This window comes from Cnephaeus nilssonii (genome assembly GCF_951640355.1).
Source record: "Cnephaeus nilssonii genome assembly, chromosome: 5".
Taxonomy (NCBI): Eukaryota; Metazoa; Chordata; class Mammalia; order Chiroptera; family Vespertilionidae; genus Cnephaeus; species Cnephaeus nilssonii.
Window position 1 is genome coordinate 25,403,113 of NC_137076.1, and position 27,188 is coordinate 25,430,300.

The following is a 27,188-nucleotide window of genomic DNA, read 5'->3' on the forward strand; positions in this document are numbered from 1 at the left end:
GGGGGCGGGAGGTGAATAGCCCGTGGCCGCCTTCTGGAGTCTGGGCACCAGAACCTAATAAGGGACATTTGTTCGGGAGAAACCTGAGCTGCTTGCTCGGTGGAATTCAGGCGGAGACGGGGGCCAGCAGACAGGGCTTCCTGGCTCCCTTTCCCTGGATATAGTCACCCCAGCTCAGAGAATTCCAGGGCTATAAAAGCTGGGGTTCTTCTTACCAGCCTCCCGCTGCCCCCACAAACACGCCAGGCTTGGGCTCTGTTACAATAGGCACTTTATTAGTGGTTGGAATGCAGTTACACGCAGGGATGTGTGGACAGAACAGGGAGGGAGGAGGGAGGACTGGCAACAGGCGCAGGCCCTGGAGACCCCAGGCGGGAATCTCTCCCTCTCGGGGACCCTGGGACTGTGCTGATGAACAAAGACATGAAGTCGGGGGCCTTAGGATATGGCGGAGAGAAAACCAGGAGACCAGGTCCTGAGTTCAACCAATTTGGCAAAAGGATCCTCAAGATGAGGTGACTGGGCAGGGAGGTCGGGTGTGCACGCAGCATTTGCCCTGCACCCCTCCCCCTGAAATTGTCCCTTGGGTGGATTCCGTTTCTTTTCTCTCTTACAAAGAGAGCTGTGTCAATCACTGGCAGAGGGAGGGAAGAAACTCAGCCCAGCTTCGCCAGCCAGCCAGCCAGCCAGCAGGTTTCCATCAGGCAGCTATTAGGGGTCTCCTCCTTCCTGCTCAAAGCAGCCTCCCAGAATAGTCTCACTCCCTCATCTCCCATCAACAACCAGGGTGCCCTGCTGCCCCCATGCCAGGAGACACACCCCTGGGCACGAGTACCACACCCCACTGCAGCCATACCAGATAACAGAAGGCACTCCTCAGTGGCCCCATTTCAGCTGTTGAGACAGAAAAAAACTAATAGACCCTTTAATGCACAGCCAGGTTAAAAAAAATAGTAAAGAAACACATGTGGCAGCCTGTGTGCCGATTGTTCAGCTCTGGAGAAGGGGCTCAGTCCCGGCTTGAGCAGATCCGTGTGAACGAGGGCCTTCAGGAGCTGGAGCTTACTGCGGCCGTGGCTCCCGCGGACACACACACCATCCCACCATAAGAGGGAACAGGAAGCTGGACGCAGCCCACAGAGGTTGGGCCCCATCGCAGGCCAGACAGACACATCAAGAGCCCTCACAGGACTCCTTCCCATTCCAGCCAGTGAGGGCTGGAGTGACTCGTTGCGCAGTCTTGGGGGGGCCGTCATGAAAAGCCCGACTGCCCCTTGGCATAGGGAGGAGATGCCACAAATCTTCCGGGTCCCTGGAAACTGGTGGTAACTGGATGATGGCGGGGTGGCAGTGACAGGACTTCCGGTCAGCCCAAGGGGCTGGGGGTTCTGACCCAGCTGCCTAGCACCCAGCGTGAGACCTTGCAGGGAGGTGGGGGAAGGTGGGGCCTTTAAGAATCTGCCAGCTTCTTGTTGGTCTTGTTCAAAAGCTTCTTGAGATTGGAAGACATGAAGTAAGGCCTCTCGGCCGAGCCATCATTCCTCTCGAGGTCCTCCACTGCAGAGAGAGACCCCAGAGCAGGTGGCATGAGGGGAGCTCACAGGCAGGGGCCTCTGGGGACAGGGCGGCGGGCAGGGGCCACAGATGCCTCAGAGGGTTAGGAAGCAAGACACACGGGGACCGGAGAGGGGCAGCTACGGTGGGCTCAGGAATGGGACACACACGTTCCCCACGCCCAGGCAAGGAAGCCCCGCATGCACCCCCGGTCTACAAGGCGGAAGCAAGGAGGCTGGCCTCCCTCCTTCTCTACTCCTCCTACTCCTCGACTTCTGCCTGCTTCCCCTCCTCCGCACTCCCCTTCAACAGGATGTCTCTCAGCTCAGGCGACATGAAGTAGGGTCGCTCCTGAGAGCCGTCATTCCTTTCCAGGTCCTCACCTGGGCTCCCCCCAGGAACCGGCAGGGGAAAATGGGGTGGTCAGGAAGGGGAGGGGAAAAGGGAGGCAGGGAAGAACAGGGAAGCCAGCAGGCATGGAAGAGAGGAAGAGAAAAGAGAAAACAAAAACAGACAGATTGAGAGACCAGAGTTAGTGGCAGCCACAGATTCCCCCCAAACAAAGCTGAAAACTCGGAAGCCAAGGGCCCAGGGCAGGGCGTTCCAGCTGCAGCAGCTCTGTGTGCAGGGAGGAAGCTGAGAGGGCATGCCAGGGCCCCAGTGAGGGACAGCCAGTCCCTGGGAAGCTGGGGGCATGTGGCAGGTGAATGTGTAGCCCCACGGGAAGAGGTTCTGCCCAGAGGGAGAAGGGAGTCAGGGCCCAGCAGGAGTCGGGCTGAGGGGTCACTCACAGAAGCAGAGGAACAATGTGTCCACACACATGCCGTAGACGCTGAAGAAGCCGTGGGCGATCAGGTAGGAGCCAATGATCACAGTCTGGGTGAGGGGACAGGAGCTGTTTCCATCCCAACTCCTGACCAGGGCAACTCCCACCCACCCTGTCCCTCCCAGGCAGGGATCGCGTCATTCCTATGCTGTAAGCCCGCCTTAGAATAAAAATAACCTAACCCCGCAACCCTGTGGGCAGAGCCCTGTCATCCACAGGACATTATTTCCTCTCTCTGACCACAGGGCCTTTGCACATGCTATTGCCCTGACTTAGTCTAGTTTATTATGCTTCCTCATTATTCTGCTTTAAGCTCAAACATCAAGTCCTCAGGTAACACCTCCTCCAAGGAGTTGCCTCTGACATCTAGACCCTGTTTTATGCTCTCCTAGTACTGAGCATCCCTCCTCTGAGATCTTCATCTAGCTGCAATTTTATGCATGTTTAGGGCAGTACAGGTTTAATGCCAACATCTCCACTAGACTGTGCCTGACCTGATTACTGTCACATCCCCAGCAATTTGGTGACTCACAAGGCCTTGGTAGGTACCTGATAAACATTTACTGACTGACATGAGTGGACCATAGAGAGATGAAATAACTTGCCCAAAGTTACACATCTTAGAACTAGCAAAGAGGACTAAAATAAAAACCTAGGTCATCGGGCTCCAAGGCCTGCACTTAGATTTTCTGATGACCTAACCCCTCCAGCACCTGTTACCTCCCTGCCCTTATCTCCTTCCACCTCCTCCCCTCTTCACTTCCTCCACACCAGTTACACTGGTTTCCTCACTGCTCTGGTATGGTCCCACCTTAGAGGCTCTGTCCTTGTTCCCTATGCCTGGTTGTTACCTGCGTGTCCTTCAGATTTTATTTACTTATTTATTTTAAATATATTTTTATTGATTTCTGAGAGGAAGGGAGAGATAGAAACATCAATGATGAGAATCACTGATTGGCCGACTCCTGCACGCCCCCTATTGGGGACTGAGCTTGCAACCCAGGCATGTGCCCTTGAAGACAATCGAACCTGGGACCCTTCAGTCCGAAAGCCAATGCTCTATCCACTGAGCCAAACCAGCTAGGCCTGTCCTTCAGATTTTAGATCTGACATCACTTCCACAGTGAAACTGCCTGGACTCCCAGACCTGAAAAAAGCTTCCACCACAGGCTCCAAAAGTTCCCTAGAATTATGCCCTGGGGCATGTACCAGTCTGCAATCTCATATCCACCCATATCATGATTGATTTACTGATTAATGTCTATTTGCCTCTAATCTGCAGTTCTCTAGAGAGACGCCCTTCCTCCCTCTGTGGCTGGTCCAAGGCAGGTGCTTAAAGTTTGTGGGAATAAATAACCAATCCCCTACGTCTGACCCCCACCCTATCTGTCCAGTCAAAGGCGGCCAGGTGAGCCCCAACTCCTCCTTCTCCCCCGACACCCACCCATCCCCAAAGTTCCATACCAGTATGGGGACCCAGTAATAATTGAGGGGCGGTGCTGTGTCTTGTATGATCCTAATACGGTGGGTGAAGAAGAAGAAAGCCAGGATCCCTGGACAGAGGGAGAAAACCAAGATAGTTGAGGGTTTTGGCTAAGGGAAGTAGCCCCCTGCCCAGAGAAGACCCAACCCACCACAGAAGAAGACATGGGGACCCCACAGCTCAAGAGGCTCCCACAGCCAGACAGGCTGGGTGAGCAGCACTCACCCACACTACCCACAATCAGAAGTTTGCCCAACAGGAAGAGGAAGTCAGTAACTTTGTCCAGGACAGCCACTCTGCAAGGGAGAGTGAGGAGCAGGCGTGAATGTGGGCTCAGGGACCAGGGGTGGAGGGAGGTAGTGAGAAGATGGTGTTTTCTCTGACCTGATGATGTTTCTCATCAGCAGGAAGAAGGCGTTCTTGGCTGAGGTGCAGAAGTTGGTACCATAGATGGCGATCTGGAGGGAGGAAGAAGGGAAGGATCAGGGCCCCTGGTGGGAATGAGGGCCCCTCCCTTCCAGGAGAAGCTGGTGGGTTGGTTATGGGGCCCAGGCCACTGACCATGATGTAGGCATTCCTATTGAGGAATCTGATGAACTTCTCCAGGCACCAGAAGCAGCATTTGAGACAGGTCATGAGGAACTTGGCAAACTTGTTGTCGGCAGCTGGGAGGAAATGGAGGGATGTGAAGGTGAGGGAACACCACCACCATCACCCCCCTGCATCCCCCCGCCCCCGACACACACCTCCTCATCACACACCCCTGCACAGTGCAGGACTCCCCGAGCCCACCTTCTCAAAGAGACAAGGAGAGAAGACGCCCCCCCGCCCCCCATCCAGGACCCTTGGAGGGCATGCCCCCAATGAGGGACCCAATCTTGAAGCTTTCAGCCCAGCCTCCAAGACAGGAGCCAATCACAACCCATACCACTGCTCTGGCCCCGCCTCCCACAGACGGGGAGGCTTCCATGGTACCACCCATCCCCTCCATGGCAGGAACCAATCACCCAAGTCTTTCAGCTCTACCTGCCCATAGTCAGAAACCAATCACTATCCCAACAAGCCTTGCCCTCAAGCAAGAACCAATTCGATCTCCCCCAGTTCTGCCTCCTCAGTGTAAGGCCAGAGCCCACAGCATTTGGGCCTCACCCTTCAGGCGCTGATCCAAGTACTCCAGCATCACTCGGATGATCTGCACGATGGCCAGAATGAGGGCACCAAAGGCCAGGGAGCCCGTGTGGTACCTGCAGGCCAAGGGCATGGTCAGCGGCTGGGCCAGGCCTCCTCTGCCCCATCTCACCCCCACCCCCAGCCCATCGGGGTTCCCACCTGAGTGCCCGGCTGAAGGAGGAGAAGAGCGGGAAGGCAGGCAGGTCATCTGGCTTGTGCAGGGCCCAGTAGTAGGAGGCAAAGGCCCCAGCTAGCGTGACCTGGCCCAGAGCCAGCACGAAGTTGGCCAGCCAGAAGAACATGAAGGCATTAAAGATCTGTAGGCCCAGCAGGGCCTGGTGGTAAGCTGACTCACCACCATAGAAGGCGAACTGGCAGTGGGCTCCAGGGCATAGGCGGGACTCGTTGGAGGAGGGGAAGGTCTGTGGGAGAGACGCAGAGCCCAGTCACAACATAGGGACCCAGGGTTCAGAGTGGGCTCTGGGCATCAGGTCTGGGTCAGCTATACCATAGGGTGGGGACAGGAGTCATGGGGATCAGAGTTAAGGGGTTGGGGGTTCAGGACTGGGACTTGTAAAAGGGGTTCTAGAAGCAAGACTAGGGATCATGTAACAAACTCAATGGGGTTCAGTGAGGTAGCAGAGGCTATCTAGGGGATCAGGGTGGGGTCATGTGTCAGTGGAGTGGCCACACGGACAGGACAGGAGTGGCAGAGGTCAGCATAAGGATCGCTAGGGTCAGGATAGGGGCTTGTGGAAGGCAAGGAAGGAGCTCTAGAAGCAAGAACTGGCCATCATTGGGTTAAGAGAGGGGTACGGGAGCCGCCAAGTTGGATCTCTTCCCCTCCATACCCCCATATCCAGCACAGGGCAGACGGCAGGCACCAATTGTTTGTTGAATGGTCCCAAAGTTGGGATGAGAGGTTTCAGATCCTCCGTGGGCTGCTGGGGAAATAGCCGCCCCCCACCTCTGGATACCCACCTCAGGGTTGCAGGTTTTCCCATTAACTGGGCAGGTGGCGATATCGCTGAAGATTTTATAAATAGCTTCGTTGGAAGTGGACAGGAAGCTGGGAGCTCATTAAGGAACCTAAGGTCTGAGATTAGGAACCCCAGGGGCTTGTGAGAAAAGGTCCCTTCCCCCACCAAGCTTTGGGCCTGCCCCCAAGCTGCAGGTCACTTCCAGGTAAGTTTGGTCTCTAGCCATCCCCGGGATCAGGAATCGGGGTCTGACAGCGGATACACGGCAGTGCTGGCCCAGTAGGCGATGCAAAGGCACAGCAGGAAGAAGGTGACCAGTGGGTACAGCAGGGAGCACATCACATATCCCACAGCCCTGGAGGGGAGCAGAGATAGGGGCATGAGGGACCGAGCAGCCCTGGGACCACCCAAGCCTGACACCGTCACACGCACCTGCTGGCTTCTTTGATGAGCGCAATGGCGATGAGAATTCTCTTCCGCAGAAAGATGAGCAGCAAGATGATAATAACCTCAAGTATGCTCAGAATGATCACTGTAGGGGGCAGAGGGTGGCCAAGTCTGCCAGCTGCCTAGGCTCCCACTCCCTCCCGTGCCTAACTGGGGGCAGGAATGGGGGGTTGGGACTCACTGAAAGCCATCCAGGTCTGCCTCAAGTGCAGGTACACGCGGAGATCTGTCTGAAAGCCGAGATCCACCAGGGAGATGTCGGAGCCGGCTTCACCACGCAGTCGGGCGTACTCCATGTAGCAGTGAAATATACCTGCACAGAGGAATCGCCATGCTACAGCACACCAACCGCTCCACCAACGGAGCAAAGCAGGTACCACCACCCCAGTTTAACAGAAGCAACAATGGAGGCTGAGAGGGGCTGCCAGTGCTTGCTCCTGTCTGAGCTCTTGCACTAGCTCTTCCCGCTTCTGATAGCTTCTCTCCCCAACAGGTCCTTCATATCCGCCTGTGCTGAAATGTCACCTTCTCATGAGACCTTCCAGAAACCTTTTCCCTTTTTAGAATCTTACCCTCTCACACTCCAACTTCGTATCCCCCTTCTCTGCTTTGATATCCTAGACTCGTCTAGAGGGTTTTCTGTGTTGTTTTTTTCTTGTCCATCTGCTCCATACCTCCAGGAATATAAGCTCCCCAGGAGCAAAGATTTGTCCTGTTTTATTCAATGCTATAATCCCAGCACCTAGAAAACTGCCTAGGCTACGATAGACACTCAGGACATGTTTAATGAATGAATGAATGAATGAATGAGTGAATAGGTGTCAGGATGCTGTATGCCTGAGGCTTTCCTGATTCCCTTGCAACTCTGTAACAATGATTCATGGGTAGTAAGGGAGGACATGGGTGTTAACGTCCAATGGGGTAGCATTAGGAATTTTCAGCATTCCTCTTAGCTCTTTGTAGAAGAAAATTGTAAAATACAGATAAAGTAAAAAAAAAAAAAAGTCTAGTTGCCTAAAATTCCAGCATCCAGATAGAAACTACTATTAACATGAATATTTTAATATCTGTGTCCTCAGATTGGGTTGTATATAAGGCCATCTTTCCAAATGGAAAGTTTAAATTAATAATCAGGCCCTGCCCAGTGTGGCTCAGTTGGTTGAGCGTCGTCCCATACGCCAAAGAGTTACCAGTTGATTCCTGGTCAGGGCACATGCCGTTTGTGGGTTCAGTCCCAGAACGTAAGGGAGGCAACCAATCCATGTTTCTCTCTCACATCAATGTTTCTCTCTCTAAAGTCAATAAAAACTTTTTTTTTAAAGCCTCTATAAAAAAAGAATAATCAGAATATAAAGCACTGTGTTTTGAGCTTGGCCTGCTGGTTCCTTAGGTCTCAGCTCCTTCCATCTCCTCCACATACTACCTTTTTCTCATTAAGCCTCCTAAGTAGTAAATATTAATTATCCCCATTTTATAGAAGAAGAAATTGAGGCACAGGGAGGTTGAGTCACTTGCCCGAGGTCACAGAGTGAGGAGTTGGCAAAACCGGCATTTGAACCCCCAGCTTTCTGGTGCCAGAGCATGTATCATTAGCCACTGTCCTAAGTAGTCTACTTGTAGCCTTATGGTGTCATAAGATACAGATCCCGGCCCCAGTTTGGAAGACTATGATTTAGCCCATGGGTGTAGGACAAGGTAGAGGACATCTGATGGCTTAGAAGATGCTTAATGGGCCAGTGCCAGGTCAAAGGGCATGAGCATTTTGCGGACTATGAGGGGGAGACGCACCGTAGCCCAGTACTAGAATCACCATGACGATCATCACCCAGACCATAATGCCAGCCAGGAAGCGGAGCAGCACGATGAACAGGAGGCTCATCACCATGGCGATGACCAGGCCTCTGAGGGATGAAATGGGGGCATGAGTGGTCCCCACCCTCTCATCAGCTTCAGGCTGCCCAGCCCAGGAAAGGCCACCGTTCCTCCCATCTTACATGACAATCCAGTACCAGGAGACAGTGTAATCTTCAAATATCCGCATGGCCAGCTGCCGAGCCTCCAGCACCGCATTGGCCTTCCTGGGGTAAGGCATACGCGGGTGGCGTCAGACCCCTCCCTGATTGGCCCAGCCCCATGGGATGCTCTGGCCCACCCAGGAAAGCGCAACGCCAGTGTGGTGGGCTGCAGTCCTCACTTGGCGCCGTCAATCAGCTCAGTGATGTTTTTCCGAACGCCGTCCCCATCCTCATAGGTCGTCGCGTTGCCCACCATGAGGACCCCCTTATGGGCGTGGATGGCTGGGAAGCATCGTTGGGCCACTACATGGAGCAGGGGACGGGACAGCAGTCAAGCTGAGCCCCTGACACCTCCCCACACCCCACCAGAGCTCACAGGACCCCGGACTCACACGGTGTGCTAGGAGTGAGGACAGGGGGGCAGTCACCATCCCGAAGCACCTCAGCCACACCCTGTGGAGAGAGGGGACAGTTAATCCCCCAGACCAGCACCCTCCACCTGGCCCTGCCCGGGCTCCCCTTACCTTGTTGTTCTGGAAGCCAGGCACGCAGAACTGCTTGTAGTACTCAAAGTCCGGGGAACTGCGAGCATTCAGATAGGTGAGGTATCGGTTGGGGCACTTCTCCACGCAGATCTTGGGGGAGCAGGAGGCAGGGTTGGGTGGGGTCAGACACCTGATCCCCACTCAGAATAGAAGTTCCACCTCCCATTCACCAGGGAAAAAGAAAAAGCTGGGTGAGAAGTCACCACTACAGGAGAAAAAGGACCTGGTGTTGGAAACGGGGGACAGAGAAGGGGATGGGGAGGGGACAAGTTACCTGGGGGGTGGGACACTGGAATTCCAGCAGGACGAGGGGGCTGGCACACTTCACAATGTTGAAATAAAACAGGTAGGGTTTGTTCCTGGGGTTGGGAAAGGGAGATGGAAACTGTCAAGACTTCTCAACCACCCTATATACTGGTAAAATGTCTTAATGAAAGCAACAACCATAACAATAACTGCAGCAGCAGCAACTTCATGTCAAGTACTTTCTAAGCCCTGAACACATATAGGCTCATCTAATCATCACAACAGCCTTATTAGAGTGGGACTGTTAGAATCCCCAGTTTGGAGATGAGGAAAATAAGGTTCAGAGAGGTTGAGACACGTGCCCTAGGTCACACAGCCAGGGAGTGACAGAACGCTCACTTTTACAGGTGAAGTAAAAGAACTCCCTCTTTTACCTCAGCTGTCATGACCGACCTCAGATCCCATAACGTCTCCTCTCTGTCTCTCCCCTAAAACGTGGGCCTCCAGAGGACAAGACTCTTAATGTCTCATTTAATGCTGTGTCCTCAAGGCCTAGTACAGTGGCTGGGGACGGTGGGAGTTTTATAAATGTTTGTTGACTGGACTAATGGATGGCTGCAAGTAGGAGAAGCCTAGAACCTTCTCCCCAGAGCTCATGAAGCCCGCCTGCCCACTCCTCCCCAGACCCACCAGGCAATAAGGAGCTAGACTTACGCATTTTTTGTGCCCTTTTGCCCACAGAACTCGCCGCGGCTATCAGTGGGGTAGATCACCTTTCGAGGGTCTCCATGGGTCCAAGCTGTGGAGGAATCCAGAGACACTGAGGCACTGCCTGCCCCTCCTCAGCATCAGTCCCACTCCTGACCCAGAGGCGGTGGCTTCCCTCTCACCCCAGAACCCTGAGTCCCGTTCCCTCCTCCACTCACCTATGATCCCTACAGCCACGTAGCCCACGATGGCCAGGAGGAGGAACACACAGCAAATGATGTCTGTGCAGCCCCTGGGAGCAAGAGACAGGGTCAGGGTGGGAGCCTCGGTGCCCTGAGGATCATAGACCCACGGTACCCGGTACACACACTCACACCCATGTGTGATTCGGACACATGTTCCTGACCTATGCAGATGCTATACCAAAGGGCACGTACACTTCAAATTTTAATACGTAATGGTACACTGTCCGCAAAGCAGGTTGCAGCAATGTGCAGCTCTCCTTCGATTGAGAGTGTCCATTTTCTCACATCGTTACCAGCATTACATGTTAATGGTTTTTTCTAATTTAAATTATTTTTATAAGGTTAAATATTATAGTAAAAAAAAAAAAATAGATGAGCCCTGGCCAGGTTCTGAACTACCTGGCCAGGGCTCATCTATTTTTTTTTTTTACTATAATATTTAACCTTATAAAAATAGAATGTCATCCCTATATGCCAAGGGTGTGGGTTCGACCCCTGGTCAGGGCACATACGGAATCAACCAATAAATACATAAATAAGTGGAACAATAAATTGATGTTTTTTTCTCTCTCTCTCCAAAATCAATAAATAAAAATTTAAAAAATATATGAACATGGTAAAAATTAAAACCACAAAATAGGAGACATAAAGAAATGTCTCCCCCTCACCCCCAGACACACATACCCCTGCCTGCCCATAAGTAACCTGTTAGTTAGTTCTTTGGGTTATTTATTAGGTATTAATGTTAAATTTTTTTTCTTTTTCTTTTTTTTTTTTTTTATTGATTTTTTTACAGAGAGGAGAGGAGAGGAATAGAGAGCTAGAAACATCGACGAGAGAGAAACATCGACCAGCTGCCTCCTGCACACCCCCTACTGGGGATGTGCCCGCAACCAATGTACATGCCCTTGACCGGAATCGAACCTGGGACCCCTCAGTCCACAGACCGATGCTCTATCCACTTAGCCAAACCGGTTTCGGCAAATTTTTTTTTCTTAAGTGTGATGATATATCTCCTGTGTCTTGCTATTTTTGCTTAATATATTGAGGGATCCATATCCTCACTTAGGACTCTTGTGTACATTTTGTTGTTGTTGTTATGTTAATCCTCACCAAGGATATTTTTTCCATTGATCTTTTTTTTTTTTTTTTACTATTCCTCACTTTGACTCACTGGGAAATGCCCACTATATCTTCAAAACCAAGGCCAGTTAGCTTTACCACCTCAGGCATGGATGTCCATCACCCTCCATCCTTCCTGCATACACACCTTATTCATACCTTTATTATTGCATACTCCACAACGTCAATTATTGCGGTTAGTACCTTGCCTGGCAGAATCAATATGAATTCAAATTGAATTTATGAATTAACCAATAAATGAATGAATAAATAAAGCATTATGAAGACCATTACATTAATTAAACCAGGAGACCATGAGACTGAGGTAGCTCGAATACCTTAGCGATTTAGGCAGCAATCCAAAAAATCAAAGCCTATGAGTGCCTCACGTTTACAAAATCAAAACGCAAAGGTTGTAAGCCATAGCCCATCCATAATTTTCTTAGTTGGTTTCCACCTTCTCTATAAAACTATCTTCCTGAGCTCCCTCAGTGGAACATGCCTAACCACCTCCGATTTGGTGCAGCCTGATTTGAATTTGTTTTTGCTAAAATAAACTCTTAAAATGTTTAATATGCCTCAGCTCCTCTATTAACAAGACAGTGAACAGAGTCTTCTTGTATCTACTCTTTTGAATAGATTCCTGTTTGCTTGGGGATCACAGGGCGGTTGCTGGAATATAAAAACCTAAGTGGAGACACGGAAAAACAGCGACGATGTCATAATTAGTAGAAGGCACTTTGGTGTCTAAAACACGGTCAGACAAATACTAAAAATCCCAGCTATTTAGATCATGAGATCAGATCAATGAAGGGAAAAAATGTTCTTGGTGATTGTTATGCTCAGATTTTCCAAGATAGTTCCGAAGACCTCAGAAAAAGTGATTTTCAGATGGAAACCTAAAGGAATTACCAGATGAGAAGTGGTAGAGACGGTGTGGGTCCCTGCATAGGAGGGTGAATGTGGGTGTCCACTGATCTTTCATAGAGTGGAAGGGAGAGAGGGGGAAGATAGAGTCAGAGAGAGAGAGAGAGAGAGAGAGAGAGAGAGAGAGAGAGAGAGAGAGAGAGAAATTGATGTGAAATCAAACCTATGGTACAAGGGCCGATGCTCTAACCACGGAGCACACTAAACAAAGCAGGACTCGTACATTTTAACAGCTGTGTAATATTAACCTAAGGATCCACTGTAACTTAGCTAACTAGTTGCAAAGGATGGACATTCAGATGGTTAGATTTTGCCATTTTTTAAAAGACAGCTATTTCATACATTTTGGTCCATGTGTGCAAGGTTTATTAAAACTTTTTTTCCCCCTCGAATTTTAATCTTTGGGACAAAAACATGCACACTTAAAATGTTCCCGTTTCCTTATTCCCTTGAAAAAACTGCAACAATTACTTTCAATGCGGAACATGTGTGTTAATCTACTTAATCTTTGCAAATCTGTGATAGGAAATTCTATTTGGTTCTTGTTTTAAATTAGATTCCTTTACTTTCCACTGAGTTTGAAACATTTTTCCATAACTTCATCGTCTACAGTATTTCTTGTTCCACTCTTTTGCCTGAGTTTCTTTTTTTTTTTTTTTAATTCATTTGTAAGGACTCTTTATATTAAGGAAATTAATCCTTTCATCGTCAAGTTGGAAAACATTTGTCACCAGTTTGTTGGAGAACAGATCGGGGAGTGTGAAGAAACAGGGGTGGGACAGTATTAGCAGACACCCCCTTCCCACCCCCCACCCCCCCAGGAACCCAGAGCCCTTACCGATTGTAAATGGGTCCTTTGAAGGTGGGGTCGTACTTCTGTGGAGTTCCTGAAAATCAGCAAGGCAGAGCTGGGTGGGCCGAGAAGGCGCTGGGAGACCACCCTCCCTCAGACGCTCCCAGGGGATCTTGGGTCCCAGGAATCCATCTCAGAGACCCTGCGGATCTCCCGCCTCGCCCCGCCTCCGGGGGAGGACAGGTCATTGGATTTACCAGCTGGAGGCCACCCCCTGGGGAGGGGGCTGGAAAGGGGGCCACCAGGGCGCTAGGTGGAGAGGGGAGGGTCCCCGGGGGAACCCCACAGGAGTACTGGGGAGAGGGCTTCAAGGACGGGCCCTTCGGGTGAGGGGATTTGGAGGGAACTCTGAGCGGCTCTCGGGGAAGACTGGGGTGAGGGGTGCTGGCAGGTGACTGCGGGGGAGCGGGCGCTCCAGGCAGAGATCGGCATTCCCTCGCCCCCTCCCAGGGGCCAGCCCGGGTGCAGGGCGGGGGCTGCCTACCGTGCTTCCCGTAGTAATGCTGCCGGTCGCCCCCCATCCCTGCGGCGCCCGCCCGTCCCGCGCCCCCTCGGCCCTGGGGTCTGGCCCGTTGGGTGTCCCGAGGGAGGGACGGTCGGACCGACTGGCGGCGGCTCCTCCCAGCAAGGAGCCGGGCGGGGCGGCCCAAACCAGTCTGACCGGCCCCAGCGGAGCGGCTGCCAGGGGACTGACCCGAGGAGGGCGGGGGAGGCGGGGCGGGGCGGCAGCTGCTCCCGCCACTCACCAGCCGCCGGATTTAGCCCTCCCCGCCCCCGCCCGCCCCCATCCGGAGAACCCCTGGGCTTCACCCCCACCCCACCCCACCCCACCCCTTCCCCAGGCCACACCGCCTAACACACCTCTCAACCCCAAAAGGGCACCCAATAGGCCCCCATTCTCTAGGTATGGAAACTGAGGCACGAGGAGGGCGACTTCTAGCCGGACACCCGCCACAAAACCGGCCGAGGGCTGGCCCCAAACACCCAATTGTAAAGTATTTGAGCTGAAAATTCTCAAACCAAGGGGGCGTATTTTATTTTGAGCTGCATTTAAAAAAAAAAATTAAATGGCAACAGTTAAAACGTTGGGAGAGTCCATATAAAAATCCACATGGCCAATTTCTTGAAAACTGGCGAATTGGGGCCCGCAGCCCCCATGCCACATTCCTGCCTGGCACCGCCCCCAGATGGTCCCTGTATGGCTCCCAAAGCTACACACTTGAGCCATCATCCCTGCACACTCTCACAATTGTGAATCCAGGAGCCACTGTTTTGTGGAACAGGAATTTATTGAGCCCCCACGGGAGCAGGCTCTGGGCTGGACACCAGTTTCGGTGTGTCTTGTGGAGCCAACATCCTACTGGGTGGCCCTGGATTAAAATATGCCCCCCCCCCTCACACCCACACACACACACACAGAGCCAGAGAACACTTAGGCCAGCGCCTTGCCTTCCCTGAGCCTCGGTTTCCTCAACTGTGAAATGGGACTAAAGCAAAAAACCAAAACTAGTCAAAGACCAGGCATAGGATGCCAGGAGGTATACAGTTGGCCTGGGGTTTACAGTTGGAATGGATGTACTGTACTGTTAGGGGAGGGGTGTACGACCAATGTGGGGACGGGGATACTGCATGGGGCACAGTCAGAGTGGCATTTACCATCAATGTGGAATCAATCATACAGCTCACATGGAGGGAGACTGTTACTACAGGGGTGTTTAATCAGTGTGGGGTATACAGTAAGGGTGGAGGGATACAGCTAGTGGGAGGTATACAATCAGCAGAGGGTGCAAAGTCAGCTGGCTGTCCTCCCCACACCAACCACCCACCCCCATGTAAACCGTATACTCCCTCAATGTCACTGCATCTCCCAACCGTCATTGGGGCCAGTTGCATACGTTACAGCATCGTTAACTATATACAGCTGGCATGAGGGTACAGTCGGCAGGAATACATATTCAGTGTGGGGCATACAGTTAACATGGGGTTATACAGTGTGGTCACATACAGTTGGTGCTCATTAATTACAGCTGCTGCTTCAGAGCCCCACCCCCGCCTGCCCCACTCTGATCACTAACTCAGCCTTCCTAGAGAAAGGCCGCCTCTTCCGAGTGGCCCACAGCTGTGGAGGCCCTACCTGACCCCTGGCCCACAGGCTTCAGCAAACAGGCGAGGCTCACGGCTACAAGCCGTGCCCTTGGATGACCAGGTCTCCTAAAGAAATCCTGTGGTTCCTGACGTCCCTGCCAGCTAGTCCCACCCCCATGCAGTCTGAGTGGTGCCCAGGCCGCAGCTTCTCTTCCCAGATACACCAGGTCTCTTGGGGTCACTCCTGTCAACGCAGGACTTCAACCAACTCCATCCTGATGATTCCCAAATGTCCATCCCTGGGAAGGCCTGGCCCCCAAGCCTCACGCCCCTGAGACACCTATCTCCCAGTGCCCCACATGGGGTTCTCATGGGCACCTCACACTCAGCACCGCCACATCCGATCCCCTCCCGATCGGCCCCCAACCGGCCTGGACTCAGAAATGGCAGCTCTCTTCCAGAGCACCCAGTCCAGAAACCTGGGATGTCTCTCTGCTTAACATCAGCTCGACCTTCAGAATCTACCCAGTATCCAAACATGTCTCACCCACTCCTTGGCCCGAACCCTTGTCACATGGTGGTCATCTTTTGCCTGGAACAGGGTAGGTGTCTCCACCCAGGTCTCCCAGCTCCCACTCTCACCCCCCACTGTGTTCCTCCCAACGCAGCCAGCGGAGTCTGTAAACACCCGAGTCAGGGCACATCCTTTCTCTGCCCAGAACCCTTCATGGCTCCCACCTCATTCAGAAGAGAAGCCCAACTATAGCCCACAAGGCCCTGTCCCCCCCTGCCCTCACCTCCTCCCTCTCTCCCTTTTGCTCATTCCATTCTCGCCTCACTGGCCTTCTGGTTACACCGAAAACTCACCAGGCCTGGTCTCAACTCAGGACCTTTGCACTTGTTCCCTCCACCTAGCAAGCTCTTCCCTGAGAGTCCACGTGGCTCCACCTCCTTCAGGCCTCTGCTCAAACAGCACCTCCTCTGAGCTTTCTCTGACCATCCTCTCTAGAACAGCACCCTTTCCCCTCCATTAAAATCACCTTATTTTATTTTGTTTCTTACCACCACCTGACATGTCACACATTTATGCATTGGTTGTTTGTTGTCTGCCCCCATGCCCCAAGGGTTTATATTTGTTTGTCTGTGGTGGTGTCCCCGGTGCCCAGCATAGTGCCTGGCATAGAACAGACGCTGAAGAAGTGTTTGCTGAATGAATAACCGCAATCTATAATCCGTGTATATACAGTTGACCCCTGAACATTGGGTTTGAACTGTGCAGATCCACTTACATGTGGATATTTTAAAGTAAATATGTACAGTACTGTAAATGTATTTTCTCTTCTTATGATTTTCTTTTTTTAAAAAAAGATTTTTAAATTGATTTTTAGAGAGAAAGGAAAGGGAGAGAAAGAGAGAGAGAGAAACATCAATGTGAGAAACATCAATCTGCTGCCTCCTGCACACCCCGTACCGGGGATCGAGCCTGAAACCTTTTAGTGCATGGGATGATGCCCAACCCACTGAGCCACACAGGCTCAGGCTCGTTTTTCCTAAAAACGTTTCTTTTCTCTACCTTACTTTATTGTAAGAATACACTATATAATACATATACAAAATATGTGTTAATCAACTGCTTGTTACCGGTAAAGCTTCTGGTCAATAGCAGGCTATTAGTAGTTAAGTTTTGGGGGAGTCAGAAGTTATAGATTTTCCACTGTGTGGGGTGTCAGCACCCCTAACACCCATGTTGTTCACGGGTCAAATGTATACTTAAGATTGAAAATGAAAAAAAAAAAAAAAGATTGAAAATGAAAATGTAGCTTAGAGTTTTCCAGGTGTACACATTTAAAAAATTAATTTGAGCCCTGGCCGGTTTGGCTCAGTGGATGGAGCGTCGGCCTGCTGACTGGGGGGTCCCGGGTTTGATTCCGGTCAAGGGCATATACCTTGGTTTCGGGCACATCCCCAATGGGGTGTGTGCAGGAGGCAGCTGATCGATGTTTCCTTTCATCAATGTTTCTAACTCTCTATCCCTCTCCCTTCTTCTCTATAAAAAATCAATAAAATATATTTTAAAAAATAAAAATAATTTAATTTGAGCACTGGTCAGTGTGGCTCAGTTGGTTGAAGCATCGTCTCTACACCAAAGGGTGGTGGATTTGATTCCCAGTTGATCCCTGGTCGGGTGAGTGTGGGAGACAACTGATCCGATGTTTCTCATCTCTCTCTCTCCCCCTCTTCCTTCCTCTCTCTGGAATCAATTAAAAATGTTTTAAAAATTAATTTGTGAATTTTATACATAAGAGAATTTAATACATGACGAATGTGGAATTTCCAATTAGCAGAGAAAGGATAACTCAGTGACTGGCTTGACTGCCTTTGGAAGAAAATAAAGCTAACTCCACCGCTATACATAGCAAAACAATTCCACATGGATTAGTCATGCAAATACATAAAAACTCAAAATGATTACAAGTATGAAGGGAAAACACCGGAGCATATTTCTACCATCTGAGAGGAGGTGAGACTGGTAAGCACGGTGGAGGAGAGAGAGAGAAGCACCACAAGTTCCTTGTGTCCATTAAATGGCAGCCAGACTGGCAGAGTGGGAGCAGCCACTCAACAGCTGGTGCTAACAAAGGAGGGCCTTTCAGACACTGGCTCTGCCCTTCACCGTACTGGAGGTCCTATCGCCCACCCGCGTGACAGCAGAGGAAACCAAGGCTCAGGGAGGGGAAGCAGCGAGTGGTGCGCCCCTACACCAGGTGTGATGGGCGAGTGGGAGCCCCTGAGGGTGTCTGGGCAGAAGCATAACCAGGCCAGGCCGGGGAAGACACTTAGGGACGTCTCAGACAGCTCTCAGGGCTGCCAGTGACCTTGCTGTGTAAACTTGAGTTATCCCTCTGTAAGATGGAACTGAAGGTGCAGAGCGGGGCACCTGGCCGAGGCCTGGCTCAGGGCCTGGCCTGGTGGCCACCCAGGAAATACAAAAGGGAACATGGGTACTGTCACCTCATGGATTCCACTAGCACTTACTAATATTAGTGGCTGGGGAAGGAAGGAAGGAAAGGCGAGGCAAATACTGATGGTTTCTGATAATGAGCCTGATCCAAACCCTACAGGATGGGAACTTGCTGAATCTTTGCAACAATGTTGTAAGGTCATAATAAGAAAAGTACGAATGTCCCAATGCCTCCATTTACTGACCTATTTGTCATGTGCCAGGTACTCTTCTAAAATATTACACAGTTGACCTCAGTTCATCCTGATAGCAACTTTGTGAGGTTGATTCTATCATTATAACCCCCATTTGACAGATGCAAAACTGAGGCCCAGAGAGAAATATTGTTCAGGTGGCCACAAAGATGGTGAGCAGCAGAGCCAGGCCAAGCTCCTATGTTAGTGTCTGTATGAGTTTCCTTTGGCTCCTGTAACAAATCACCACCAACTCTGTGGCTTAAAACAACACAAATTTATTCTAATCCTAGAGGTCAGATGTCCAAAGTGCATCTCACTGGGCTACAATCAGGATGTTGGTAGGACTGCATTCCTTCTGTAGACTCTCTTTCTCTGCCTGTTCCAGCGTCTAGAAGCCACCCCCTTTCCTTGGCTTGTGGCCTCTTCCTCTTATTATTACCTTGCAACATTGTTGCAAAGGTTCAGCAAATTCCCATCTTCAAAGCCAGCACTCCCTCCCATCAAGGACATACCTGTTTCTATTGTCACTGTCTCCTCTGACTCCTCCCAACCTCTTTTATAAGAACCATTGTCCCTGGCCTACCTGGATAATTCAGGATACATGTCCTATCTCAAAATCCTTAATTTATTTTCCATTAATCCTCACCTGAGGATATGTTTCCCATTGCTTTTTAGAGAGAGAGAAAAGGAGGGACAGTGGAAAGAGAGAGAACCATTGATATGAGAAAGACACATCGATTGGTTGCCTCCTACACGAGTCCAACCAGGGCCCGGGCCCTGGAGAAGCCTGCAACCGAGGTATGTGCCCTTGACCAGAATGGAACCGGGGACCCTTCAGTCCGCAGGCCGGCACTCTATCCACTGAGCCACGCCGGCCAGGGCTCAAAATCCTTAATTTAATCCCTCTGCAAATTCCCTTTTGCCATTGACAGTAATATAGACACAGGTTCCAGGAATTAGGATGCGGACGTCTTTGGGGGGACCATTAGTCTGCCTGTCACAGGGTCTTTGATAAAATGTCACCAGTGGGACAGATCCACCCACTGCTTGTTTTCATATACACCAGAGCCGCAGAGGGTCTTCACATTTTTAAATGGCTGAAAAACATCAAGAGAGGAGGACTATTCTGTCATGTGACAATTATGTGAAATTCAAATGTCCGTGGCCATCAATCAAGTTTCCAGGGTACACAGCCACGCTCATTTCCTTCGTCTGGCCGCTTTCACGCTGCACCGGCCGACCGGAGCGGCCGCGGCAGGCTGTGTACGTGGCCCGCGAAGCTGGAAACTTTTCTTCTCTCAACTTTTACAGAATGTGCCACTTCCTGGTCTCCAGGCCATGAAGCAGCATGCTGAGCCCGGGTCTGTGCCAGCGTGTTTCACGAGCTCTCCTTGTAACAACTGGGAGCGGTGAGGCATGCCCTGTACTCCCCAGCCACACAGGCCAGGGAACCGACACGTTCTTTTCCTCTCCCGGCTGCCGTTTTCCTGTCTGGAGAGTGAGACTAACACCCGCGTTGGCTTCACCGGTGTTGCCAGGACTTGATACTCAACAAGCACTTAGCCCAGGTCTGGGGTACAAAGCTGCAGCAAACACTAACCAGGGACGTGGTCCCATTTGACAGAGGGGGCCAACTGGGGCCCCTGGCTGAGCCCGCACAGCCGGCGAGTGATGGAGCTGTAAACAAACCCAGGCCCCTCTGGCTCCAACCCAGGCCGGCTCTTTGGCAGATACTGGGAGAGACAGGAGCTAAATATGTGACAATGGTAGGGGGGAAGGCGTGGGAAAGCGGAGCCATTAGGCCAGGCTAGGGGAGGGAGTGGGGTGTGGGGACAGCCCTGGAGTCCTGGCTTTGCTGGGCACCATGGCCAGCCCGCCCCGAGCAGTGGGCGTGGGAGATAAGAGAACCAGGCTGCCTGGTTACGATGCTGGTGCCAGGACATCAAGTGCCACCCAGCCCCCTCGGCTGCCGTATACTGGCCAAGTCCCCAAGCCCGCAGAGGCCCGAAGCCTCGTCCATGCAGCCAGTCTGGCTCACCCCACCTTCCCAGGAGTCTGTGCCTGATGAGAGCCTTTGACAAAAGGTTTGGGGACAGCATGTGGGAGGGAAAGCTGGAAGCGATTCTATTCGTCATAAAGCTAAGAACAAATACCGAGTGCCTACGGGGTGCCAGGCGTTTGCTTCTAGAAACTCAGGTCAGCCTCACAAGACTCTCAGGGCAGATGGTACGATATAGAAACTGAGTCACAGAAATGTTCAATGACTTGCCCGGAATTACACAGCCGGCAGTAGCTGGGACTTGAACTCTGCTCCTGACACCATATTCTTTTTTTTTTTTTTTTTAACATATTTCTTTATTGATTTCAGAGAAGAAGGGAGGGGAGAGAGAGATAGAAACATCAATGATGAGAGAGAATCATTGATCGGCTGCCTCCTTCACGCCCCCTACTGGGGACCGAGCCCGCAACCCAGCCACGTGCCCTTGGCCAGAATCGAACCTGGGACCCTTCAGTCCGCAGGCTGATGCTTTATCCACTGAGCCAAGCCGGCTAGGGCCTGACACCATATTCTTAAACTCTATGATAAATGAGTAACTCTAACTGAGCATTTGCCATGGAGCAACCTCTGGGCTAAATGCTATACTCCCATCAGTTCATGGAACCCTGGAGACAGAGGGAGCTGATAATGCTGTTAACCCCATTTCATGGATAGAGAAACTGAGGCTCAGGTATATATGAAAGGCATAGATACAAAAGGTCCATGGATACGAAAGGTAAAGATGGTACAGAACTAGGAAGAATGGAACTGGGACTGGAACAGAGCCAAGGCTTGGCTCCGGGACCTGGCTGAGAGTCTGAACTCTGTGGTTAGCTTTTTCTGTAGATGTGTTTATTTAGGATCTTGGTACTAGGTGATTTAAGTATTCAACTAGTCTTATTGCCTCTGTTCCAGTCTCCTGGTTTCTGCGATTGCAGTCTCTAGGGGCCAGGGCACGTCTGTGAACACCTGAGTCAGACCAGGCTCCTCCTTGGCTTAGAACTCTCAATGGCTCCCATCTCCCAGAACAAAATTCCAAATCCTGCTGTGCCCATCCCCTTCCTGCTCTCATCTCCTCCCATTCTACCCCTTGATCCCTGTACTCCAGCCACACAGGCCTCCTCACTGATCCTCAGACACATCAGACAATCCCACCCCAGGGCCTTTGCACAGGCAGTGAGTGCCCTCTGCCTGAAACATACTACACTGCTCCCTCCCTCATTCCTCTGGTCACCTCAGGATGGCTTTCTCTGATCCTTCCATTTAAAATTTTAAACTTTGCCTCGAGGCCCTATATATCACTCCCACCCCTCTTTCCTGCTTAATTTTTCTCCAGGGCCCTTCTCTGGCATTCTAAGAATTTTCCTCATTCATCTAATTTCTTGTCTGGTTTCCTTTCTAGAATGTCAGCTCCAGAAGTGCAGCACTTGCTGCGCCTCAAGCATCTAGAACAGAACCTGGCACACGGTTCCTGCACGATAAATGTTTGCTGAGGGAAGTTATGAATGAACTTTAGATTATGCAACCTGTATGCTAATCAAGATAAAAACTTATACCAGAACAAGACTTCAGACCAAGAGAAATCACTCTCCCTGTCACCCCAGGCCATGACCCCTCACTTCCTCTCCCTGGGAGCAGTTCTTCTCACTGATTTCCCTTTCCTCCTTCCAGACACTGATTACAGTTCACATACACAAGCAGATTTCTAGTTATTTAGCCCTGTTTTGTCTCCCATCCTATATAATAAAAGCCTAATATGCTAAGTGTCCAGTCGTCCATTCAACCAATCAAAGCATAATATGCTAATGATATGCTAAAGCCACTCAACCACTCTCTATGACGTGCACTAACCACCAGGGGGCAGACTGGTAGGTTAGCTTGCTGCTGGGTTCCAGCCGATCCGGGACTGAGCGAGATGGGCTGGACACACCCTGGAGCCTCCCAAGGTCCCTCCCTGGCTGGTCAACCTCCTGCATCCCTCCCCAGCCCCAATCGCGCACCGGTGGGGTCCCTCGACCTGGCCTGCACCCTCTCGCAATCCGGGACCCCTCGGGGGATATCAGAGAGCCGCTTTTGGCCGATCCTGCAGGCCAGGCCGAGGGACCCCACTGGTGCAAGAATTCATGCACCAGGCCTCTAGTCAATAATAAAAGCATAATATGCTAATTAGACCGGACGTCCTTCCAGACAACCTTCTGGGGCTGTGAGGGAAGTCCGGTTCCGGGTGCCAGAGGGAAGCCAGTGCCAGCAGCCGGGGGAAGGAAGGCCTACTCTTGCACGAATCTCGTGCATCGAGCCTCTAGTACTAACATAATCAGACAATGTTCCCCATCAGAGAAGTTAAACCTACTTCATCTTTTTACAAGGCAACATAGTATCCTACTCTGGGAACAGTACAATTTTTCATTAAACCAGCCTAAGGAACTATAAAAAGATACAAATGCCACGGGAGGCGGGGGGGGGGGGGGGGGGGGGAGCGGGGAATTAGTAGACTAAGCTCTGGAGACTTCTAGGCTAAGTTACCTCAGGATGAGGACGCCTGGCTGAGTGTTTCTGAAGGGCTCTTTCAGGCGGAAGTCTAAAATCTGCTGTGCGGTTGAGGGCTAAATTTTAATTTCCAGCCCCCACAGAGAATATGTTAATTTTGTTTATTTAAGAGTTTTTACATCTGTTTAAAAATAACCCTCCTTTGAGGATCGATGGGGCAAGACATAAGAGAACTTTCTGGGGTGATGGGAAAGGCTTTACCAGAGGGCTGCAAATTTTTTCTGTTGAGGGCCAGATATTCAATATTTTAACTTTTGTGGTTCACATATCACCTCTGTTGTACAGTCTTTTTATTTTTTTATACACTTAAAACAGTTAAGATAGTAAATTTTGTGTTATGGGTTGTTGTTTTTTAACCACAAAAAAATAACATATAATAATAATGATAAGCCCTCCTTGGGCATGAGAGGCTTCTGGGGTTCTGGTAATATTTTTCCTGAACTGGGTGCTGGTTACTTGGGTGTGAAAACTCCCGGAGCCTCATCAATATAGGCTTTTATGTATGAATTTTCTGTTTCAATAAAAAGTTCAGCCCTGTCTGGTGTGGCTCAGTTAGCTGGGTGTCTTCCCGTGTCCTGAAAGGTTGCTGGTTCGATTTTGGGTCAGGGCACATGCCCAAGTTGCAGGCTCGATCCCCAGTAAGGGGTGTGCAGGAGGCAGCCAATCAATGATTCTCTCCCATTGATATTTCTCTCTCTCTCTCTCCCTCTCTCTGAAATCAATAAAAACATATTTTTAAAAAAATGATTGAGGAAGCTTTCCAGGCACTGACATGAGAGATCATCTCCAACATATATTAAGAAAAAAACAACAAAAAGGAAAGAACAAAAAGCAACATGTAAAACAAACACCTTTCATTCAACAAATATTTGTTCAGCATCTACTAAGTGCCAGGCACTGTCCATACCCCTTCAAACCAAACAGACATGCATTCCTGCCTCATACAGCTGGAACTCAGACCATGAAATAAAGAATATGCATATTTTTACATGTTTTAAGGTCTAGACTCCATTTGGAAGACAACATAAGCTGCTGTAACACTAATGCACTCTCAGCCGGTGGTATGGGGATGGGAGAGGAAACAAGGAGACTTTTCATAATAAAGCTATAAAGTCTTTAGTATCATTTGTATTTTGAAGCTCGTGACTCTATATGTTCTCTTTTGTAAAAAGTTACCATTAAGAAGTAAATACCCTCTCCCAACAGTGTTTCGTTTTGTTTCCAGATCGGGTGCTAGGACCCCACTGCTGGTTGAGTTGGACTGGAGGAAATTGGGCCATGGAATCTGTTTGTTCTTGTTCTTTTTTTTACAAGCACCATTCCTTTTTTCCACCCCCACCCCATCAGGTTCTAGAATCTTATTCCATGCTGCTCATGCCAAGGGTGGGCCGGTAAGGATGGCTGTGCCCATTGCCGACATCCGTGAAGGCCCGGGAGTCATTTCCTTCTTGGAGCCACTGCCTTCCTCTAGACATCTGTCTGCTGAGAAGGGAACTTCCTGCCCTGTCAGGGCAGCCCAAGTTTATGTCCTGACAGAGTGGGCTGCTTCTCTCTCAGCTCACGGGAAATCCATGTCCCCAGTATCACCAGCCCCAGAGGTATCCTGAGTGCATGGAGCTTGCTGGGAACTGGGCAAAATGGTTTCCACCATGCCCAGCCCTACAGAGGAGGACAGTTTCAGAGAGGTCACCAACTTGCTCAGGGCCACACAGCTTGTGTTAAGAGTCCGGATTTGAGCCTTTGTCTGTCTGATGTCACCCTCTAAATTCACAGAAAGCACTGGGGCACAAGGGCAGGATACTAGTATGTGAGCCACTCTTGTACACTGTTCCCAAAGGAAAGGTCCCCATTGTCTGGCAGGGTCTTCACAGGGCAGCCGGAGGGCCCCAGGTTTTTGGTTCTGATGGGAAAAGACTTTTCACAAGCTAAGTGAGACCCTTCCCCACTTGGAGGACTCAAACCATGTGGCCCGCCCTGGAGGAGGTGAGACATGCAAGATCCAGCTGACCTCACAGAGAGAAATAATGAAGCAACTGTGAAGCTTGTTTACTGTTCACTCTGCCTGAAACACACTTCTTCCCATTTTTCCCACAGCCACTGGCTCAGGCTCCAGCCCTTGGTCACCTAAAATAAACCCAGATGATGTCCCCTACATACACTGGATCCTGTTCTTCGCTTCACAGCACTTACAACAACCTAGAATTACATCTCCATTCCCTTGTCCACTCCCTGCGGTGAAGGATTCTGCTTTGTTCACTGTTGTTATGTACTCAGTGTCCAGACCCCACCTTATAAGATGCTCAATAAATATTTGTAGATAGAATGGGCTCCCAGTGCCCAGCATAAGGTCTGCTGGGCACAGAGGTCTCTTGTCTCGGTTGTGAGCCTGGCAGGGCTGGGAGGGTTTGCTCAGGCCCATCCAGGGCTAGCTCCCTTTGGGCAGATTCAAGGCTGGGTGAATACCATCATTGTCCACTCTGTGCCCCATCCCTACTCCAGTCTGGCCTCATGGAGCCCAAAGAGTTCTCAAGTGCTGCCCACAGGCAGGCAGGGCCAGGCCTGGAGCCCAGACTAAAATTTGAAGATCAGAGATAGCTGGCCACACCCCAGGGATGCACAGCATGGGCAGCTGCAGGATCTGGGGCTTGAGCCAAAACCAAGAACAAGGGAGACCCTTAAGAGACTGACAAGTTCAAGCAAGGAGGGGAGGGGCTGGGTGGTAGCCAGACCCCGCTGTCTCCCTCTTGAGTGGGCTGGGCAGGGAGGGTCCCAGCCTCCCCCAAATGTGTCTCTGCAGCCTCCTGAGGCCATAGTCCCTAAGGGGTGGGGGTGAGACTTGGAGGGGGGGGGAGGGGGAGAGAGGCACAGCTCTAGTAGATTTGTTTTTCATTTTTGCGTGGTTTCCGGCCCCTTCCCCGAGGCCATTCAGTCTGACAGTTTCCAGGAAGTTCCTGTCACACTAGGAGGGGTGGCAGGGCCTCTCTGCCCCAAGGCAGTGCCTTGTGGGGCGTGTGACCAGATCGGCCCTGGGGACCCAAAATGGAGAAGAGAAAGGAGAAACTGAGGAGCATTCCCCCCAGTCCCCGCCGTGGGAACCAGAGGAAGAGAAGCACAGTAGGGCGTGGATGGGGAGGGGCCTCGTCTTGGCTCCATTCCCTGGGCCCTGAGGTGCAGGCCGCCTTCTGAGGTTCCGGGGAGGGGGCACCCTCAGCCCTTTGCACGGGGTAGGGAAAGTTAGCCAATTGTTTCCGGCTTCCTACCTGCCCCCTCACCGGAGGCGCCCTGGTTTCCGCCCTTCCCAGGCGGCGGGCGAGACACGATGGGCTCCCACCCTTGCATTCGGTCTGCCGAGTCTTGCCTCAGTTTCCCCATCGAGCCAAAAGCCCGTGCCGGCGACTTCCAGAGAGATGTGGGCAGGAGTAAGAAGTGGACAAAGGGGACTGGAAGAGGAGGGGGGTTTGGGGAGGTTGGGGCCCTGTCCCTTTTCGAAGCCCGGGTCGCCGCGCCTCCCCTCCCCCGCCTGGCATCTGAGCCACCCAGATAACGGGACCTCCCCGGGCGGAGCATGCGCGTGCGTCCCGGCCCATCGGCCGGAGGGAGAGCAAGGGTTCCCCGGAGGGTACGCAGGGCGACGGGGCGGGAAGAGGGGGAGTGGGCACGGCGCGGAGAGGGATGCAGGCCCTGCGAGCAGGACGAGGCCGCCGCTGCAGCGCGGGTGTTTAAGGTCTCAGACGTCCCCCTCCTCCAAGGGCCTCCCAACTCGGCAAAGGCGGCCACGGGTCAGAGGCGGCTCCTACCGTAGGCTCCGTCCTTCCTCTCGTCCTCCATGGCCACGGCGGGCAGGGAGGGGAGTCCGAGCCAGCGCGACCCCAGCCCGAGCGGGCGGGAGGCTCTGCGGGCTGCAGCGCCCCGCCCCGGCTCGGGCTCCGCCCAGCCCGCCTGGCCCGCTCCGCGAGCCTTCTCCAATGGGAGCCCGGCGCGGGCGGAGGCAGGGGCGGGGCCAGGGGCGGGGCCGGCTCGGGAAGGGGTGGTACCTCAACCTTTGTTTCTTTTCTGGCCTCCCGTGAGACCTTCTTGGTGTGTTTCCTGCAAAAGGAGCAGTCGTCATCCATCCATCCATCCATCCATCCATCCATCCATCCATCCATCCATCCATCCATCCACCCATCCACCCACCCACCCATTCATCCGTCAAATAG

At 51.6% G+C, this 27,188-nt stretch overlaps 1 protein-coding gene across 4 annotated transcripts; it reads right to left on the reverse strand.

Moving 5' to 3' along the window:
- Positions 1-254: 254 nt before the first annotated feature.
- SLC44A2 (solute carrier family 44 member 2 (CTL2 blood group)) lies at positions 255-26,940 on the reverse strand. Of its 4 annotated transcripts, none has more exons than XM_079771430.1 (22): positions 26,787-26,940; positions 13,107-13,155; positions 10,193-10,266; positions 9,981-10,065; positions 9,295-9,379; positions 9,000-9,110; positions 8,868-8,928; positions 8,655-8,778; positions 8,455-8,538; positions 8,249-8,361; positions 6,642-6,773; positions 6,446-6,545; positions 6,276-6,368; positions 6,015-6,102; positions 5,193-5,455; positions 5,013-5,107; positions 4,425-4,528; positions 4,248-4,321; positions 4,089-4,159; positions 3,845-3,933; positions 2,346-2,430; positions 255-1,557 (listed from the first exon to the last, which is right to left on the reverse strand). In XM_079771430.1, the coding sequence occupies exons 1-22, from the start codon at positions 26,815-26,817 to the stop codon at positions 1,451-1,453; spliced, it is 2,118 nt and encodes a 705-aa protein (XP_079627556.1). In that variant the 5' UTR covers positions 26,818-26,940; the 3' UTR covers positions 255-1,450. The 4 variants fall into 4 exon arrangements, with proteins under 4 accessions (XP_079627556.1, XP_079627555.1, XP_079627554.1 ...); XM_079771429.1 differs by lacking the exon at positions 26,787-26,940 and adding an exon at positions 13,606-13,800; XM_079771428.1 differs by lacking the exon at positions 255-1,557 and adding an exon at positions 1,566-1,937.
- Between the last annotated feature and the right edge of the window lie 248 nt (positions 26,941-27,188).